The sequence below is a fragment of the Oncorhynchus mykiss genome, chromosome 22 (assembly GCF_013265735.2).
Source record: "Oncorhynchus mykiss isolate Arlee chromosome 22, USDA_OmykA_1.1, whole genome shotgun sequence".
In the NCBI taxonomy this organism is placed as follows: Eukaryota; Metazoa; Chordata; class Actinopteri; order Salmoniformes; family Salmonidae; genus Oncorhynchus; species Oncorhynchus mykiss.
In genome coordinates this window covers 31,317,617-31,339,778 of record NC_048586.1, presented here as the reverse complement: position 1 = coordinate 31,339,778, position 22,162 = coordinate 31,317,617, and the positions used below count along the sequence as shown (strand labels likewise).

Genomic DNA, 22,162 nt, shown 5'->3' with positions numbered 1-22,162 from the left:
GGGAACTCCTTCAAGACTGTTGGGAAAGCATTCCTCATGAAGCTGGTTGAGAGAATGCCAAGTGTGCAAAGCTGTCATGAAAAGGGTGGCTACTTTGAAGAATCTCAAATATAAAATATATTTTGATTTTGTTTAACACTTTTGGTTACTACATGATTCCATATGTTATTTCATAGTTATAATGTCTTCACTATTTTTCTACAATGTAGAAAATAGTAAAAATAAGAACTCTTGAATGAGAAGGTACGTGTTGTGTTTTCCTCTGGTCAGACATACCAATAATGCCTTGTTTATCTCTTGGTCAGGCCTATACTAGCGTGTCAAAGGCTTCTCTGGGCATCGCAGACCACCGTGAGCTAGGCAAGATGATGAATACCATTATATTTCACACCAAGATGGTGGATTCCTTGGTGGAGATGCTGGTGGAGACGTCTGACCTCTCCATATTCTGGTAAGTAAAACCTTGTTTGCGCCAGAACAACCCAAAGGGCAGGTGCATATCTCCTGTTTCCATAGCGTGAGGCAGCTTGATGTAGATTCACACCAAGATTCACACTGGACAAGACGCTAGTTTACAGCAGGGCCTATTCTGGTAGGGATCTACGTTGACATTTACCTCCATGTTCAGTTACACAGCCGTTTAAAACAGTACACCCCCTGGACAAGACGCTAGTTTACAGCAGGGCCTATTCTGGTAGGGATCTACGTTGACATTTACCTCCATGTTCAGTTACACAGCCGTTTAAAACAGTAAAGGTATTAGGTTATGTGGATTCCATCTTCTGGTAGGCGTCTACATTTGGGACTCGGATTCCTATTTAGAAAAACCTACATGTCCCATTTAAAAAAATGTTTTTTTTACCTGGATCTTTTTCAATGGAGGCAGCAACAATCAATACATTACAAAATTTAAACATACAGCATTACAATACAATTCACCAGCATGATCCAGCCTAAAAAAGCATTTACACTCCTGTAACATTCTCCCATCAAAAAACAAGACGAGAAGGCAGTCTTACCTAATATTGTAAATGTCCTGGGGACTTAAGTAGCAACCACCTAGCAAACCGGGTATGGTAACTGCTGGTGGTGAAGGAGACCAGACTACTGAGGTAAAGAGGGAGTTTATCCAAAAGGGCTTTGTAGGTAAACACATACAAATGTAGCTTTCTGCACATATAAAGTGAGGTCCAACCCACCATTTTGGTACAAGGTGCAATGGGTGAGTGACTTGGAATTTGTAATAAAGTGCAATGGATGCATGATAAACAGAGTCCAGTTTCTGTAAGATGGAGGAGGCTGCATGCCTATACAAGTCACCATAATCAATTACAGAGAGAAAAGTGGCCTGAACAACCTTCTTTCTAGCCATAAGCAGGAAGCAAGGCTTACTATTAGAATAAAAACCCAATTTCAGTTTCTTCACAAGATTATCCATATGAACTTTAAAGGAAAACATGTCATCCAACTATATACCTAGGTATTTGTAGGATGCCACTTTTTTTCAATTAATAAGCCACCAGATGTGACAAATTTTAACCTTCTTTGGCTGAGTGCGAGCTCTGGTAAAGTTAATTAATTTAGTTTTTTCTGCGTTCAAGACCAGTTTGAGACCATAAAGGGAGGCCTGCAGTGACTGAAAGCAGTCTGAAGCTCTTCAACAGCCTGAACCAGAGAAGGAGCACATTAATATATGACTATTATCTGCATATAGATACAACTGTGCTGGTTGCATCCCAGTTCACAAATCATAAATAAAAATTGAGAACAATACAGGAGCTAAAATGGCACCCTGGGGCACACCTCTATTAATCTCAAGAATGCTAGCCTTGTGATTGTTGGTATATTCACATTGTTTTCTGTCAGAAGGATAGTTCCTAAACCAATTTACTGCCCCTTTACTGAGAACAATGTTACTGAGTCTAGCTAGCAACAATTCATGGTCAACTGAATCAAATGTCTTTGATAAATCAACAAACAGAGCAGCACAATATTGTTTTTTATCAGGTGCGTTTGTCATTTGTCACTGCCATAGCTGCAGTTGTGGTGCTGTGCCTCGATCTAAAGCCAGACTGAACCCCGCTCAGTATGTTATTTTCAATTAAGACGTTTTTTTAATGAGTTCAATAGGGATTCATAGACTTTGGCCAGGATAGGGAGTTTGGAGATAGGACAATAGTTATTGGCATCTAAGGGATCTCCTCCCTTTAGCAGTGGGAGGACATAAGCTGATTTCCAAATGCTGGGTATGGAATTGGTCAAGAGACTCAAGTTGAAAATGTGAGCCACAGGTTCAGTAATAATACCAGCTGCTATCTTAAACAGGTTATCTGGGCCTGCAGACTTTGTGTCTATTGCCTTTAGTGCTTTATAGACCTCGGCATAAGAAACAGGCTCAAAGTTAATGGTTCACGTGAGGGCCTATATCATAGTTTACTGTAACAGAACTTACATTAGAGACCTGGGCCCCACCATTATCAAAAACTGAACCAGCAGATATGAAGTGCTTGTTAAAAAGCTCTACAATATCATCTTTGTCCTTCACTTCATTAGAATCCATAATTAAATGGTCAGGAAGGCCAGAGGAGACATTAGAACCTGACACTGATTTTGATTAGCTTCCAAAACATGGTAGGGTTGTTAAGGTTCTCTGTGACTGTATTTAGATAGAAATCTGATTTGGACTTCCTGATCGATCCTGTACATTTGTTTCTTAGCACTCTGAAGGAGGCCCAGTCAACAGGAGCATTGAGTAAAATGGCGCCGGAGCAGATGGCAGACGTTTTACGTGACCCCAACCAATTGTTTTTTTGTTTGTTTATCTGCGTTGTTTGAAACTTCTTTTTTTTTTAAATTTGAAACTATTTTTGCACATAATGTTGCCGCTACCGTCTCTTATGACTGAAAATAACTTCTAGACATCAGGACTGCGATTACTCACCACGGACTAGCAGAATCTTTTTTCTCCTTTCACGAGTCTGACGAGCCCAAGGCGGAGGATATATGGCTCCCTCGGGAACAGGCCACGACCTCAGTGATCTGTGTGAAGAGGAGGCGGAGAAAGAGAGGCCGGAGGGAGGGCCGCCTTCTGAGGAGTAGGAGGCGATCGGATAAACCCCCACTCCCCTCAATTCTGCTCGCAAACATGCAATCTTTGGACAAAAAAATTGATGAGTTATTGGGAAGATTAAACTACCAACAGGACATTAAAGACTGTAACATCTTATGCTTCATGGAGTTGTGGCTGAACGACAACAATCTCAACATACAGCTGGCTGATTATACGATGTACCGGCAGGATAGAACAGAGGCGTCTGGTAAGACCAGGGGCGGCGGTCTATGTATTTTTGTAAACAACAGCTGGTGCACGATATCTAAGAAAGTCTCGCGCTATTGCTCGCCTGAGGTAGAGTTTCTCATGATAAGCTGCAGACCACATTACCTACCGAGAGTTTTCATCCATATTCTTTGTAGCTGTTTGCATACCACCACAGTCGTAGGCGGGCACTAAGGTAGCATTGTATGAGCTGTATTCCGCCATAAGCAAACAAGAAAACGCTCACCCAGAGGCGGTGCTCCTAGTATCCGGGGACATTAATGCAGAAAAACATAAATACGTTTTTCCTCATTTCTATCAACATGTTAAATGTGCAACCAGAGGGAAAAGAACTCTGGACCATCTTTACTCCAGACACAAAGATGCACACAAAGCTCTCCCTCGCCCTCCATTTGGCAAATCTGACCATAATTCTATCTTCCAAATTCCTGCTTACAGCAAAAAGTAAAGCAGGAAGCACCAGTAACTAGATCGATTAAAAGTGGTCAGATGAAGCAGATGTTAAGCTACAGGACTGTTTTGCTAGCAAAGATTGGAATATGTTCCAGGATTCCTCCGATGGCATTGAGGAGTACACCACATCTGTCATTGGCTTCATCAATAAGTGCATCGATGAAGTCGTCCCCACAGTGACCGTACGTACATACCCCAACTAGAAACAATGGATTATGGGGACATCCGCACTGAGCTAAAGGCTAGAGCTGTCACTTTCAAGGAGCGGGACTCTAACCCGGAAGCTTATAAGAAATCCCGCTATGCCCTCCGACGAACCATCAAACAGGCAAAGTGTCAATACAGAACTAAGATCGAGTCGTACTACACCGGCTCTGACGCTCGTCGGATGTGACAGGGCCTGCAAACCATTACAGACTACAAAGGGTAGCACAGCCGAGCGCTGCCCAGTGACACGAACCTACCGGATGAGCCAAACTACATCTATGCTCGCTTCGAGGCAAATGACACTGAAACCTGCATGAGGGCACCAGCTGTACCGAAAGACTGTGTGATCGCGCTCTCCGTAGCCGATGTGAGTAAGACCTTTAGACAGGTCAACATTCACAAGGCCGCAAGGCCAGGCGGATTACCAGGACTTGTACTGCGAGCATGCGCTGACCAACTAGCAAGTGTCTTCACTGACATTTTCAACCTCTCCCTGTCGGGATCTGTAATACCAACATGTTTAAAGCAAACGACCACAGTGCCTCTGCCCAAGAACACGAAGGTAACCTGCCTAAATGACTACCGACCCGTAGCACTCACGTCTGTAGCCATGAAGTGCTTTGAAAGGCTGGTCATGGCTCACATCAACACCATCATCCCGGAAACCCTAGACCCACTCCAATTTGCATACCGCCCCAACAGATGATGCAGTCTCTTGCACTCCACACTGCCCTTTCACAGCTGGACAAAAGGAACACCTATGTGAGAATGCTATTCATTGACAACAGCTCAGCGTTCAACACCATAGTGCCCTCAAAGCTCATCACTAAGCTAAGGACTCTGGGACTAAACATCTCCCTCTGCATCTGAATTCTGGACTTCCTGACAGGCCGCCCCCAGGTGGTAGGGGTAGATAACAACACATCCGCCACGCTGATCCTCAACACGGGCCCCTCAGGGGTGCTTGCTCAGTCCCCTCCTGTACTCCATGTTCACTCATGACTGCACGGCCAGGCACGACTCCAACACCATCATTAAATTTGCCGATGACACAACAGTGGTAGGCCTGATCACCGTCAACAACGAGACAGCCTATAGGGAGGTCGTCAGAGAACTGGCAGTGTGGTGCCAGGACAACAACCTCTCCCTCAACGTGATCAAGACAAAGGAGATGATTGTGGACTACAGAAAAAAGAGGACTGAGCACACCCCCATTCTCATCGACAGTCGTAAAGAGGGCACGACAAAGCCTATTCCCCCTCAGGAGACTGAAAAGATTTGACATGGGTCCTCAGATCCTCAAAAGGTTCTACAGCTGCACCATCAAGAGCATCCTGGCTGGTCACATCAATGCCTGGTATGGCAACTGCTCGGCCTCCGACCGCAAGGCACTACAGAGGGTAGTGCGAACCGCCCAGTACATCACTCAGGCCAAGCTTCCTGCCATCCAGGACCTCTATACCAGGCAGTGGCAGATGAAAGCCCTAAAAATGGTCAAAGACTCCAGCCATCCTAGTCATAGACTGTTCTCTCTGCTACCACACGGCAAGTGGTACCAGAGCGCCAAGTCTAGGTCAAAAAGGCTTCTAAACAGCTTCTACCCCCAAGCCATAAGACTCCTGAACATCTAGTCAAATGGCTACCCAGACGATTCACATTGCCCCCCTCCACTCTCCACACCACTGCCACTCTCTGTTGTCATCTATGCATAGTCACTACCTCAACTAACCGGTGCCCCTCTCACATTGACTCTGTACCGACACCCCCCTGTATATATTGTTATTTTTTTCTTTAATTACTTTTTACTTTTCTCTCTTATTGTTCTCCATATTTTTTTTAAATTAACTGTCGTTTAGGGGCTCGTAAAGTAAGCATTTCACTGTAAGGTCTACACCTGTTGTATTCGGCGCATGTGACTAATAAAATTTGATTTGATTTATATGTATATCTTGAGCCCAAGAGACATTTCTGTTTCTAATTAATTCTGCTAAGTTATCAGAAAACCAGGGATGGTCCCTTCCACTGAATCTAAATTTCTTCACAGGGGCATGCTGATCACAAATGGACAAAAATGTAATGTAAAAATATTCCCAGGCAGTGTCAACATTGGGAATCAGATAATGTAAACGCTTGCTTATCAAACTGTCTAAAATGTCTTTAAAATGTAACAGGGTCATTTTTGTATTTCTAACACAAGCTTTGCACAGTGATCACTGACATCATTACAGAATATCCCAGTCCATGTGTATTTGTGAGGGGTATTCGTTAGAAGAATATCCAATAGCGTTGGTTTGTTAGGTGCTCTGGGATTTGATCTTGTAGGTGCATTAATTAATTGTTCAAGATTCAGAGAGTCACACAGTTCTTTTAAAAGAGTCCGATACAGATGTAAGCATGCCCCACTTCAAATCTCCGAAAAAATAATGAATTCAGAGTCCTTTAGAGCCATTGCTGGGCAATTTGATTGAAAAAGTAAAATATGAATAAAAACACATCAAATGTACGTGTAAAAGTAAAAACAGGAAGACGCGACATCAATAGAAATAGATTGGATCAAAGGTGCAGTGAGCAAGTGGGAGGTTTACCTCTGGAGTCTACATTTACATCTACCTCCATATTCAGTTAAAGTCGTTTACAAGGAAAACATAGTAAAAGCTAATAGGCTATATAGCCATCATTCATCCTCTAAAACGCCATGGTAACTGTCTGTTAGAGATTTTGTTATGTTATTTTTCTTTGTGTTCGGTGGAGACGGCACAGCACAGGAGAGGAGAGGGTTTGACAGATTTAAATATGATTGTACCAGATGGATGTTTGAAATTTGCAGCTCATGCTCGTTCTATTCCTCTCCTCCTCTTCTCTCTCTCTCTCTCCCTCTTTCTCGCTCTCTCTCTCTTCCTCGTTCCCTCTCTCTCTTCTTCTTTCTGTCTTCTTTCTCTTCTCCTCTTTTCCTCTCTCCTCTCTCTCTCCCTCTCCTCCTCTTTCCCATTCTCTCTCTCTCTCTCCTTCTCCCTTCTGATAGCTTTTACAGTCGTGCTTTTGAGAAGATGTTCCAGCAGTGTTTGGAGCTGCCATCCCAGTCTCGTCACTCCATCTCCTTCCCTCTGCTCTGTACCCACTTCATGAGCTGCACCCATGAGCTCTGTCCTGAGGAGGTGAGTGTCCCATTGAGATATGATGTTACCACTGTGTCACAAAACATCACAGTAAGCATCACTAAGGTCTGGCGGGTCACTCTGCGATAGTCATTTATTAAAGAAATGTATTTTCAACAACTCATATTCAATTGATCAGGTCGCCCTTGCCAAATATGTTTTTAAGGGTCTTTCCTACTTAAATAAATGAATACATAAAATACATGTAATGGCCCCTGACACGTTTATGTATAATACATGTAATGTAAAGATGAAGGTTTTTGTATGTTCTTTAGATGTCTTTCCAAGAATTGGAATCTTAAGTAAAATATATTGGCGCAGTAGCAGCCTATTCCATTTGGACTCATCTCTCCCATTAGTTTTGTAGCTCTTAGGGGGACTGCTAGTCTCAGAGAAACAGGCCGTTTCACAGGATGTCTCACACAGACTGGAAAAGTCTCCTTCAGCTCCGTCTCAGTGCTGCTAAGGCCCATATGTGCATCCCAAATGACACGCTATTCCCTATTAGTGCACTACTTTTGGCCACAACTTTTGCCTGGTCAAATGTAGCGCACTAATAAGGAATAGTGTGCCATTTTGGACACAGCCTCTGTCTCCTTCCGCAACAGCAGGACGGAGTCATACAGAGAATCAGGAAAGTAACTGCAAATTTTCTGGGGTTGTGGAATGTTGTGTAACGAAGCGTCCAGCGCTGTGGTCCATGTACCCGGATGTGTACTGAGAAGTCGAGGGCTGAAAAGCATGATTTATTAAATCTGTAGTTGAACCATACACTGGTGCAGCTACTAGCTACTCCCAGGGGGATGTGGAAGCCCTCCGCTCACACAGCCTCCACAACAGATTTCTGTTTCCCTCTCTGCTGAAATACGCCAGGGCCATTCATGTTTGTTCCTGCCAAACATGGAGCCCAATATCCATTTAGTTTGGTAAATAAGGCATATTTTCGCTCCTAATTGGTTGACAAACAGTACCAAAAGAAGTGGCACAATGGACGTTCTCATGTGGCCGAGCAGAGTGGTCAAAGGAGGGCCTTTTGCTTAGGAGCTGTCTGAGTGCACTTAGAGAAATAAAATAGATTTATTGAGCCATAGGCTTGGATTTCACAAAACTCCCTCTCTCAGCGTGTTTTCAAAATGTTCCTCTTCCTATGTCCACTCTTCATAGCTTTGGGCAGCTGCAAACTTTATTTATGTTGGAAAAGCATTCAATGTTTCCAAGAATATTTCCATCTTGCACGGAACATTTTACAGTGGTTTGTATTAACAGTAAAAGGTCTGTTTCCCAAATGGCACCCTATCCTATTTTTGACCAGGGCTTATCAGAGGACTCGAGTCACAAATTTGATGACTTGAGACTCGGCTTGATAGAAAATAAAATATCTTGAGACATGACTTGGACTTCGAGCCGCAAGACTCGGGACTCGACTTTGACTTGAGACTGATTACTTAAAATGATCTGGGCAGGTTTTGTTACGCCTTGTCACTCATTTTGTGGCACAGAGTCTCCGTGGATTGCTCTACACGCAGCCAGAGACAGTATCGCAATTGCAAAAAAACTGATTGGCTAGTGAAACGCACACTTTCTGCCCTCTGATTGAACCAGCAAACAGTCAATCAACACAGGTCGGCTGAGCTAGCACAGTGAGAAGGTTTTGGGGGATTGAGTGCGAAACTGAATGGGAAAAAATATATATTTTCCATACATATTTTAATTGGCTACATACGTACTGTTTGTATTTAATATTTATATTTTTGATTATTCGATCTAGTCACCTAACGGTAGCCTACGGCATTGGACCAAATTCTTGTTTCAAAAACTTCTAATCTGTGCTTCAGAACCAAAAAGTTGTGCTTCTTAACTGTTGACCAGTCACCAACATTGGCGCGCAAAGGCAGACACACATATTCAGATTAGTGACCAGAAAGCACTTGTTTGATATTCTCCAGTTCTGCCTGGCAAAAAGAGAGTAGCATACCTACATTAATATTATCCATATAAATCTGCTACGGACGCATCTTTGCCACAACAAGCTGGTGATTTCATTGATCATTTTCAAATTTCAGAAAGGCCTAGTTTGGGTGGTTTATAATTGTATACCTCAGTTCTGGCTATATGTCTAAAGATCGCTGTAACATCACACTACCTTCAGTAGTTACAGGATGAAGATGTTACATTCTGGAGAATGAATGACGATGTTTGAGAGTAAGAAAAAGACTACAGACAGATCATTCCACCTCCGTTGCATACTGTTATGATCCTGCTTGCTCTGACCTCAGGAGAAGTGACAGTGACATAACAGCCCTAGTTGATATTGACTGCTAACATGAATGACTTTCAGTTCCAAATGTAAAACGCAGTTTATTTCTGTATCTTGTGTTTTGAAAATGCATCACCGTTTATGGCTGTAATGACAGGCTACATTTGCAGAGTGATTGTGTGCGCGCGTGCACGAGGGGTCACTTGCTTTGAACCAATCCTTTTTGGGCTTCGCAGGTCAAAATGTTTGAAAACTGCTGAGTGAACAGATTGCTGATTTGCTGTACAGCTTTTTGTAGGGAGAGATGATTGACATAAATTAATATCAAATCATAAATTAATATCAGATAAAATGGTCTCATGCCTATTTAAATAAAGGTAAAATAAAATATGCGGCTCTGAAAATCAAGTGATTTGGTCATCAAGAATATGAACTGTTTGCGTTGCAAGCTCACCAGCAATGGGGTATCAAGCAACACTTACTAACAGAGGCCTACTGGTATTTTGCTATGTGAAAATGTACTTGTGAAGCTTGTGTTTGGAATTGGTTGTTAATGTATTATTACATAATCAATGTGTTGTAGACTAAATAAAGGGCTGTCTAGTAGCCTCCATAAATAGACAGATTTTTTTGTTGAACAAGTCGTTGCCTGTATACATTTTTTTACTTGACTTGAAAAAACGTGTGACTTGACTCAACTTGACTTGCTCTTAGAATGTACGACCTGGACTTGACTCCAGACTCGACTCCAGACTTGGACCTTGTGACTCAAATAATAGTGACTTGGTCCCCACCTCTGGGCCTCATACATCTCAAATGGCACCCTATTCCCTACATAGTTCCCTGGCCAAAAGTAGTGCACTACATAAGGAATAGGATGCCATTTGGGACGAGGTCACAGAACTTCAGCGAAAGGCATCTGATTAGATTTTTTTGTTTTATTCTTTTGGCAGCTAAACGTCATTTTACATCCAATTGTATTTATTTTGAAAAATCCTCAGCATTTTAACCTTTTTAGGCCATAGTCATTTCAACAAAAATGAAAATGCAACAATTATTAGAAAGAAAGCTATTCCATGTGAAATCTTCTCAGAAAATGTTGAGTGACTAGATAATAATTGAAGTATGTTGTGTAAGGAGCACACACACACACAGTATTAATATAGAGTCTGCCGGTTAGCAATGGCCTGAGGGAGAAATTAGACCTGTCACTCACAGCTTTAAATTTCAACCTTTGTTCATGTCTTCCATGCCTGGGGGAACAAATAACTCCCCCACCCTCTATGGCTTTCAAAAAGCCCAAACTGAATGGTTTAAAGAGCAAACTGCCATGGGATTCATTTAAGATATTCTTTGAAGAGGTAGAGTTTCAGATGTTTTTGGAAGATGGGCAGGGAATCGGCTGTTCTAGCTTCAGGGGGAAGATGGTTCCACCATTGGCAGGGTTTTTTCTGCATTAAAAAAAAGTATTGGGCGGACCGCCTAAGCGCTTTTTCTGCCGCCTATGTCCAACAGTAAATGTAGTCTCGCTCAACACTCCCACTTTTCCCACTGCATCTCATATATAGGTTCTGTAGCCAAAGTAGACAAGTAGAAAATAGCCCTTAGGTGTCCGTTCAAAAGACATGACCCATAATACTGGCACTACTTTTTTTTCTTTCTATCATGCATTGGCGGTCTTATATTCATAAAGCATATCTCGGCTGTTTTAAAACTTAGCTACTTGCGGACCGGACTGTTAACCATTGGTTTAGGCTACACCTCATTAGCTAGCTATAGCTAACAACCTGGGGGCGCGTTCAGAAGGACGCAACGTTTAGAACGTTCAGATGTAGAACAAACCTGCCTCTCTGACATGTTGAGTAAGGAATAACGTTGGCTCTATTCATGGTATTTCTATCTTCAACATTCGAGAACATCTTTCAACTGAACGTAGCCTATATGCAAACATTTGGTGGAAAATAAAAGAAAGGAAAAGGGAGAGCAAACAATTGATTGACTAAATTCCTCTCGCCACTACACTATATCTGACTGGGTAAATATCTTTATTTTGAGTTCATGTGGACCCAGAGACTCAGACTTCAGCACTTGGACCAGGACTTGAGCATGGGGACTCAAGACTTTTACTTTAGTGACTCAACTACATCATTGGATGAAACCGTCATTAGCTCCCGTTATACTTTTAGGCATCAATGTGGCTGCGGCGTCTGTGAAATGATGATAACAATGTCAATGACGGGATGAATGATGGAGGTGCAACCCATACTACTTTACACCACCATCTGGTGATTGTGCCTGCCTCTCTGTCTCTCCTCTGTCCCTCTGTCTGTGCTTGCGAATGTGTCTGTTTGTTTTGTATGTAATGTGTAATATCAATGTAGGCTGAAATAGGCATTTACATGGCCAGATAATTCTCATATATTCTAATACAGTGCCATGAAAAGTATTTGCCCTCTTTCTGATTTTCTCTGTTTTTGATACCGAATGTTATCAGATCTTCAACCAACGGTCAAGCATGGTGGTGGTAGTGTGATGGTTTGTGGATGCTTTGCTGCCTCCGGACCTGGACAACTTGCCTTAATAGAAGGAAACATGAATTCTGCTCTGTATCAGAGAATTCTACAGGAGAATGTCAGGCCATCCGTCTGAGTTGAAGCTGAGGCGCAGCTGGGTCATGCAGCAAGACAATGATCTAAAACACACAGTCAAGTCTACATGAATATGGTTAAAAAAGCAACACATTTGAAGTTTTGGAATGGCCTAGTCCAGACCTAATCCCAATTGAGATGTTGTGGCTGGACTTGAAACAAGCACTTCATGCTTGAAAACTCACAAATGTCACTGAGTTAAAGCAAGAGTGGGCCAAAATTCCTCCACAGCGATGTGAGAGACTGATCAACAACTACAGGAAGCATTTGGTATCATTCATTGCAGCTAAAGGTGCCACAACCAGTTATTGAGTGTAAGCGGGCAATTACTTTTTCACACAGGGGAATTGGGTGTTGCACAACTTTTTTAAATAAATAAAATAACTCTCTTTTTTTTGTTATATCTAAACTCTGTTTCCCTTTATCTAATATTAGGTTTTGGTTGATCTGTTAATGTTCAATATCAAAAATAGAGAAAATCAGAAAGGGGCAAATACTTTTTCACAGCGCTGTATATGTTTATCATATTTCTGCTGTTGCGAAGAGAATATGATGTTATGCAGAAAAATATGTTGGTAGGACAAGGCTATGGTGTACTGTGTGTTTGTGGACATGGAAGTCGGTGATTTTGTTTACTATAGGTTGATGAGACAATACAAATATGATGTGACTAAAATGAAAGGGCATTTAGTTGACTAAGATTGCCTGCTGCTTTTGTCCTTTTGACAATAACTACACTGTCACATTGTTTTCATTTAAATAATGATTAAGACTTAATTATATTTTTGTCAAAATGACTAAGTCTCGGCTAAATCCAAAATGAACACTGGACTGAGCTGACCCGTAGGGGTGGGACGTCCAAGAGACCAGAGGTGGCAGAACAGAGTGCTTGGGTTGGGGTGTAGGGTTTCAGTTCAGCATAGCCTGAAGATAGGGAGGGTCGGTTACCCTTGCTGCTCCGTAGGCAAGCACCATGGTCCTGTAGTGGATGTGAGCCTCGACTGGAAGCCAGTGGTGTGTGTGTGGAGTATCGGGGTGACATTGGAGAACTTGGGAAGGTTGAACACTAAGTGGGCTGCTGCATTGTGGATAAGTTGCAGGGGTTTGGTGGCACAAGCAGGGAGCCCAGCCAACAGAGAGTTGCAGTAGTCTAGACTGGAGATGACCAGAGCCTGGATTAGGATCTTTGCAGCTTCCTGTGTGAGGAAGGGTCGTACTCTATTATTATAATCAACTGAGTATACAAAACATTAGGAACATCTGCTGTTTCCATGACATTGGCTGACCATGTGAATCTAGGTGAAAGCTATGATCCCTTATTGATGGCACTTGTTAAATCCACTTCAATAAGTGTAGATGAAGGAGAGGAGACCGGTTAAAGAAGGATTTTTAAGCATTGAGACATGGATTGTGTATGTGTACCATTTGAGGGTGAATGGGCAAGACAAAATATTTAAGTGCCTTTTTGAATGGTGTATGGTAATTGGGGCCAGGTGCACCGGTTTGTGTCAAGAACTGCAACGCTGCTGGGTTTTTCACGCTCAACATGATTCACCACCCAAAGGACATCCAGCCAACTTGACACAACTGTGGGAAGCTTTGGAGTCAACATGGGCCAGCATGCCTGTGGAACGCTTTCGACACCTAATAGAGTCCATGTCCCGACGATTTGTGGCTGTCCTGAAGGAAAAAGTGGGTGCCACTCAATATAAGGAAGGTGTTCTTAATGTTTTGTACACTCAGTGTAATATATGCCATTTAGCAGACTTTTATCCAAAGCGACTTAGTCATGCATGCATTTTTATGTATGGGTGGTCCCGGGAATCAAACCCACTATCTTGGCATTGCAAGCGCCATGCTCTACTAACTGAGAAACAGGGGACCTCTATGGATGTTGTAGACTAGAGCATGAACCTGCAGGAGCGAGTCACTGCTTTGATGTTTGCAGAGAATGACAGGGTGTTGTCGATGGTCATGCCAAGGTTCTTTGCACTCTGGGAGGGGGACACAGTTGTCCACCGTGATGGAGAGGTCTTAGAGCGTGCAGGTCTTATCTGGGAGGAAGAGCCGCTCCGTCTTCTCGATTGGATTGAGCTTCAGGTGATGGGCCGACATCCAAGCTGAGATGTATCTCTGCGTGCCGGGCAGACATGTTGCCAACTAGGAGTGTCATCCGCATAGCATTGATAGGAGAGATCATGTGAGGATTTGATGGAGCCGAGTGACTTTGTGTTGACAAAAGAGAAGAGGACCTAGAACTGAGCCACTGGGACACCAGTATTGAGAGCATGTGATGCAGACTCCTCTCCATGTCACCTGGTATGAGCAACCTGCCTGGTAGGACTCAATGCAAAAGTGTGCAGAGCCTGAAACACCCAGCCTTGAGAGTGGAGAGGACAATCTGATGGTTGGCAGTGATGAAGGCAGTGGATATATATCTAGGAGGATGAGAATAGAGGAGAGAGGGTTAGCTTTGGCAGAGCGGAGAGCGTCCGTGACACAGAGGAGAGAGTTCTCAGTTGAGTGAGCCGTCTTGGTTAGGGTCAAGAAGATCGTTCTGAGAGAGATAACGAGAGAGTTGGTCATAGAAAGTGTGGTGGAAATTCAACACCAGGGACACCTAAAGTCGAGCTTAAATGAATCACTCTTTTATGAGCAAGCTTACAACAGGTTACAAAAAACTCTGCACACCGTGCAGGTCTATCAGAAGCTCCCTTGGGGCAGTCCCTTATATACAGCTATACTGTACACAGACAAGTTATATTTGCATGATTTAGCATGATTAATGAATCATTACCGGTGGTTCGCACGTTACTGACCAATACCTCATGAGGATTTCTCTCTCCAAGTTGAGACCTTGAAACTGAGATACTTTGGTTGTTCCCATAGCAACATTCTGGGAGTCTTGCCAAGTTGCATATCAGTGATAGTGAGGATTCCTCCATACACAGTCAGTCAATCAGTCACCTGCATGAACCTATCTAATTGGTTATTAGAAAAGTAGCATTGATTTGGGGAAAGGGGGATACCTAGTCAGTTGTACAACTGAATGCATTCAAATGAAATATGTCTTCCGCATTTAACCCAACCCCTCTGAAACAGAGAGGTGCGGGGGGGCTGCCATAATCGACATGCACGTCTTCGGCACCCAGGGAACAGTGGGTTAACTGCCTTGCTCAGGGGCAGAACGGCAGATTTTTACCTTGTCAGCTCGGGGATTCGATCCAGCAGCCTTTCAGTTACTGGCCCAACGCTCTAAGCACTGATTTGATACACAAACATAACATTTCACTCACAAAAGCACGCTCAGGGTTTTGGAAAGAGCGGAAAGAAGGGGTACTGGTCTATAGCTTTTGACATTAGAGGGGTCAAGAGTTGGTTTCTTGAGGAGGGGAGCAACATTGGCCATCTTGATGAGGAATGGGAGAAGGTCTCCAGAGATGGTCTGGAGAAGGGCATGGGGTCGAGCGAGCAGGTTGTCAGGCGGCTGGACATCACTAGTTGCAGGATTTAATACGGAGAGAGAGGGGAGAAGGAGGTCAGGGTGTAAGGTAGTTCTGTAATAGTGGGACCAGTGGACTCCGTAGGCTGAGTGAATGAGGAGTGGATATTGTCAACCTTCTTTTCAAAGTGGTTGGCAAAGTCATCCGTGAGGAAGGAGGAAGTGGAGGATTGAGGGAAGAGAAGGTGGAAAACAGTTTCCTGGGGTTAAAGGCAGAAGCTTGAAATTTAGAGTGATAGAAAGCAGCTTTAGCACGTACACAGAGGAAGAGAAGGTAGAGAGGAGGGAGTGGAAGCATGGTAGGTCCTCCGGAAGTTTAGTTTTCCTCCGTTTCCGCTCAGCTGCCCGCAGCCCTATTCTGTGAGCTATTCTGTTTGACCAGAGTTGTTTGTGGAGACTGTGTGACCAGTTTTAGAGCGTGGCGGAGTGTGCTTTTCAGTCAGTGTGTACTGTTAAGGGTTGGCTACCTATGAATGACAGGTTCACTCAGACCTCTCTACCTACCTAGAACTTTTTGCTATTCACAAACCGCTAGTCTGGTCCTAGATCTGTTTGGCATTGACAAATACTGAAGGAGTTAGATCTGGGACCAGGCTAACAAACAGCCGTTCACCTAACCATCCACCAGCCAATCTCATAGTGCAAACTGCTTTACCCTGGATAACATTTTCTTCCCCTTTTCCCTCCTTCCTACAGAGGCATCACATAGGCGACCGTAGCTTGTCCCTGTGCAACATGTTTCTGGATGAGATGGCTAAACAGGCCCGCAACCTCATCACAGACATCTGCACCGAACAATGCACGCTCAGCGACCAGGTGAGGTGCTGTTGTCATGGTGATTAATCACAGTGCATGCTCAGCGACCAGGTGAGGTGCTGTTGTCATGGTGATTAATCACAGTGCACGCTCAGTGACCAGGTGAGGTTTTGTTGTCATGGTGATTAATCACAGTGCACGCTCAGCGACCAGGTGTGGTTCTGTTGTCATGGTAATTAATCACAGTCCACACTAAGCGACCAGAGGGCTATATTACGATACAAGCTTGATCTACTCAGGGTTTTCTAAAGCTAGCCAGCTTCACTTACTTCTCTTTCCAGATCAGGCTTCAGCCACACTGCAGTGGTGGATATTGCTTGTCCGCCTGCCGCTAACTCGAGCAGGCTTGTAACTGCTCGTGCATGTCGCACGTGGCTAGTCGAAGGCTGAACTCTTAATTTATACAATGCTGAAACATCAGTCTATGGGCGAGTCAGTGCAACATTTTAATTTGTGCCAAAATTGAAATGAAAGACGAGTCGTCTTGCAAATTCAGCAGGCTATGGTGTGAAATAGGCTTGTTGAAGTGTCCTCTTTTATTTTATTACGTATCGTTAAGGCCGTCTTTATTTTATTACGTATCGTTAAGGCCATCGTTATTTTATTACGTATCGTTAAGTCCGTCTTTATTTTATTACGTATCGTTAAGGCCGTCTTTATTTTATTACGTATCGTTAAGGCCGTCTTTATTTTATTACGTATCGTTAAGGCCGTCTTTATTTTATTACGTATCGTTAAGGCCGTCTTTATTTTATTACGTATCGTTAAGGCCGTCTTTATTTTATTACGTATCGTTAAGGCCGTCGTTATTTTATTACGTATCGTTAAGGCCATCTTTATTTTATTACGTATCGTTAAGGCCGTCTTTATTTTATTACGTATCGTTAAGGCCGTCGTTATTTTATTACGTATCGTTAAGGCCGTCTTTATTTTATTACGTATCGTTAAGGCCGTCTTTATTTTATTACGTATCGTTAAGGCCGTCTTTATTTTATTACGTATCGTTAAGGCCGTCGTTATTTTATTACGTATCGTTAAGGCCGTCTTTATTTTATTACGTATCGTTAAGGCCGTCTTTATTTTATTACGTATCGTTAAGGCCGTCTTTATTTTATTACGTATCGTTAAGGTCGTCTTTATTTTATTACGTATCGTTAAGGCCGTCGTTATTTTATTACGTATCGTTAAGGCCATCTTTATTTTATTACGTATCATTAAGGCCGTCTTTATTTTATTACGTATCGTTAAGGCCGTCTTTATTTTATTACGTATCGTTAAGGCCGTCTTTATTTTATTACGTATCGTTAAGGCCGTCGTTATTTTATTACGTATCGTTAAGGCCATCTTTATTTTATTACGTATCGTTAAGGCCGTCGTTATTTTATTACGTATCGTTAAGGCCGTCGTTATTTTATTACGTATCGTTAAGGCCGTCTTTGTCTTTGCTTATTAATGTACAAGCACTTTTTTCCCCACTCCTGTGGATAAAATAATTTCATTAGGCCAAAGTCCAACACAAGTTTTACTGTGCGTGAAGTTTCAAATGCATTCTGTCATTACGAAATGTGTAATGTATTTTAACATTGTTTTTTTTTACTGTTTGGTAGGAGTGGTCTGGGTCTGCTCTCGTGTCGTTCCTAGCTATCTCATTTATTATAATTACTGAGAAGGGCCGGTCTCCCAGACACAGGTTAAGCCTCGTCATTTAGGCCTAATCTGAGTCTGGAAAACAGGCCCGTAAGGTACATTGAGTTCATGCCTTGTTATCTGTGTGTTGGAACTATTGTATGTTAGTATGTTGGACCTATTTACTAGCCATTTAAGTTTTTCAACTGATGACTGACTCAATGTAGGTCTTAAGTCAGATACTTTTCAAAATTCTATTTCTGTCATGTACAGGTAAATAGGCTTGGGCGGTATCCAGATTTTCATATTGCTATACAATCCTTCTCGCATCCTGGGATTTACTGTATTACCGGATAACACACAAGGGTGCGCTAAAAACACAAGAAAAGCCCATTGGGCCGCTATTACCAGAATGCTAACAGAATTAGTACGAACTAATAGCAAAATCATATAGAAGCTATTAGCTAAATGCTAACGTTTGAAACCAAACATAAGCTAATTGCAAAGACCGGCAAATCCAGCTCATAAAGTTATAAAAGCATAGCCTGTTGTTACTGAATCCCATTTTCAGTGAGTGTGGACATTTTACAAGTGAAAGTGGACGGGAGAAATTGTGCAAATGGAGAAAGTTGTGATGCATGCTTTACTGAAAGACGAGCAGCGTGTGTACATGGCGCAGATGGGAGAAGGAGGAGGGAAAAAACACTAGTAGGAAACACAGGGAAAAAATGGCATCTGTACAGAACTCATCCAGATCTCTTTGACTTCTGGCAGAAAGCCATTAAGATATCTGATGGCAAATATTTAGTAGTGAATTGTATCTAAGTGTAATAAGTTCATCAGCTCATGTGCGCCGCACAGCAGAGACTCTGATAGATATAGAACACTATGGGTTCACCAGCTCCTGCTGTCTCTTGTTGTGCTATTTACTAACAAACACCCGACTGGATCAACTGTTCTAGGGAACTATGGTAAGCTTCATCATTTAAAATAATGTGACAGGTAAAATGAAGAATGCAATCTGCTTTATCTCCTAACGTATTGCACAAGTTGACTGCAGGTAATAACTTAAGTAGCTACAAATGTTCACATTTATTGAAAAACTTAATAATTTGTATACCGCCCAAGCCTAGTAAATAGAATACCATATAGCCTACATTGTGCACGTCCCAACTAAGTGCCTTGGAAACATAATTTGTCACTTCATTCCTTATTGGTCTGTGAGTGTTAAAGGGGGTTTCCTGTCCCTGCTGTGCTCCTGTTGCAGCTGCTGCCAAAACATTGTGCCAAAACCATCAGTCAGGCGGTGAACAAGAAGTCAAAGAAGCAGACGGGGAAGAAAGGCGAGCCTGAGAGAGAGAAGCCTGGAGTAGAGAGCATGAGGAAGAACAGGCTGCTGGTCACCAAGTAAGTAGTGTACACTCTGTAGGGTCTCTAAGTAAGGTTAGGGACTCTTTCCCAATGTGTCTATGCTCGATTTTGAGGAATCAAGAAAAGATGCAATGGAGACATTTACATTTGTGTCACTTTTTTCCAGCGTGACTTACAGGAGCAATTACGGTTAAGTGACTTGCTCAAGGGCACATCGACAGATTTTTCACCAAGTCTGCTCGGGTATTCGAACCAGCGACCTTTTGTTACTGGCCCAACGCTCTTAACCACTAGGCTACCTGTTCCCCTCCCCCCTCTCCATGACCACCTATCCACTTTCAGATATTTTCAACAGCGCACTGTTATTGGATGGTTTTGTAAGTCATGGTCTGTGTGTGTCCCAAATGGCACCCTATTCTCTACAAAATGCACTACTTTTGACCAGAGCCCTGTGGACAACGGTCAAAAGTAATGCACTACATAGGGAATAGGATGCCAATTGGGATGCAGACATGGTTTTGCAACCTCATCTTCCACTGTGTGTTAAAAATACCATGCTAAGATTTACTGCCATCACTTGCCCTCCCTGCTCTGGGTATTCCACTTGAATTTGGTCCTAACTCTACTACTATACTCCTAATTCTCAGCTTCCAGTAAGCTGCATAGAAACAGACCATGACCAGGGCTAGGATAATATAGATTCAGGTCTGGGCTAAAAAAGTGATGTGTAAAAACAACATTAACTGTGGTGCTGGAGGAACTTAATCCATCTGCTCTGTCACAGATTTCCCCTTTAATCTGAATGAAATTAGGTTTTAATGTCTGCCTAACTGTCTGTGTTCCTAGCCTGGATAAGCTTCACACAGCGCTATCCGAGCTGTGTTTCTCCATCAATTATGTACCCAACATGGTGATATGGGAACACACCTTCACTCCCAGGGAGTACCTCACCTCACACCTGGAGATCCGCTTCACCAAGTGAGTACACACACATGCTTGCACACACACACGCACATGTGCACGAACACACACACACACACAAACTTAGGGAATCCAAACACCAATCCTCACAGGAGGCTATGAGTGAATTCCTGCAGATAGTCTGATGGCTTCCCACTGTCGTGTCTTTGGCTATGCCGGATTAAGTGATATGACATGCTATTCTATAAAATAATTTCTCCGTAATTAATATTACCTGATTGAGCTAATCATGTAAATGTAGTTAACTAGAGAGTCGGGGCACCACGAAATAATATTTATAGAGCTGTTATCTTCCGAATAAACTCTTAAAGACCTAGTCATATTTTACATCAATAGCAGTCAATATTAATCGTCACCTGAATTCAGTCTCATCTGAAAGTTGTAAATTATTGGTTATCTTCACGAACCCTGGCTAACAAGTTGAATCAGCAATACAAAATTGGGTTTCATTATTTATTTACTAAATACCTAACTAATCACACAGAATTACATATATAAAGAATGAATTATACCTTGATTACAAATGACGTCATAAAGGAAAACGTCCCTAGCGGGCGGAACAGATATGACAGCTGGTTACACAAAAGAAAAGGGCTGGGTTTGAGTGAAAGAGCGGGAAGACTGAGGGACACAGGGAGAAGCTGTGCTATCGTAAATACAGTATCTTATGCATTCTAAATTACCACCCATTGTGTGATAGACGGGATACTCTGTCTGTTCCTTCCTAACCCTCGTTTGCAGCTGCTGTTGCTAACTCAACGGCTAGGAGGTATCACTTCTGTAGTGAATAAGAGTTCAAAGTTCATACCATTCGCAACCAAAGCTCACGCTGATGTTGTCTTCGTTCTGTAGTTATTATCTGAACCATTCTGACATCGGACCATCGTCCTCACATCCTCGGAACAGGAGGTTACATTTTCGTCAAGGGCTTATATAGTGGAGGGAGACAAGGGGTGTGTTTCATAGTTTACCACCTATGTATCTTTACGTGGGCGGGCCACTGAGTCGGGCCTAATTCACTCATGAAAACCCAATTCTCACATTTTAGAAGCTAAAATCACATTTCATCCCATCACGAATAATTTCATATTCAAACATTTAAATTGAACAACAATTCCTGTGAATCCGATAACTCTGATGTGAAGACTTTACACTGTAGAGTTTGTCATCTTATCATTGATGAGAATGTCTCAGATGACAACCGAACTGACATCATATTCATTAAGTACCACTGCATATGTTCAATTGGTTGGATTACCAGAATATAGTTCATTTCCCCCCACCTTCTGATGTTCCCAGAATCTCTATGTTAACCAAGGGGTTTTCAAATGTAACATCAGTAGGGTAGAGAGAGGAAAAGGGGGGGAAGAGGTATTTATAACTGTCATAAACCTACCCCCAGGCCAACATCATGACACCACTGTGTTGTAACGTTAGCTGGTCAGTTATGAAATCTGTCTCTCCTCCCCAAACACCAATCCATTGACTATCTCATGCAAAAGGAAGGAGGCTTAGTTTGTTGTTATAAATCAAGGAACATTGTCATCCATTTGTTCATTTTAATTATAATCCCTAGACAGAGTTGAACAAAAAACCTCTCCGGGGTTTATGATGTTATATGTGATTTATTAGTCCAACAAACAAACGTTTTTTGGGGTCAGAGTGATTTTTGACATGCATCCAGAATGGGGCCTGACCGGTCCAATGAAATAAACATTGTGCTGGAGAGTAACAGGTATTTTCCACTGTGGGGGTTGGGGTTGTGACGTTGGTGCTTTGGCTGGTGTGTGTGTGTGTGTGTGGTGGGTG

At 42.6% G+C, this 22,162-nt stretch overlaps 1 protein-coding gene across 8 annotated transcripts in view; it reads left to right on the top strand.

The window, feature by feature from the left end:
* Positions 1 to 22,162, top strand: part of LOC110501754 (nck-associated protein 1) — a 67,792-nt gene that overhangs the window by 23,913 nt on the left and 21,717 nt on the right. For all 8 annotated transcript variants that reach the window (XM_036959114.1, XM_036959118.1, XM_036959120.1 and 5 more), the window contains 5 exons: positions 306 to 451; positions 7,020 to 7,152; positions 16,256 to 16,375; positions 19,269 to 19,408; positions 20,219 to 20,350. In XM_036959114.1, coding sequence (XP_036815009.1) covers positions 306 to 451; positions 7,020 to 7,152; positions 16,256 to 16,375; positions 19,269 to 19,408; positions 20,219 to 20,350 — 671 coding nt within the window. The remainder of the gene's footprint in view (positions 1 to 305; positions 452 to 7,019; positions 7,153 to 16,255; positions 16,376 to 19,268; positions 19,409 to 20,218; positions 20,351 to 22,162) is intronic.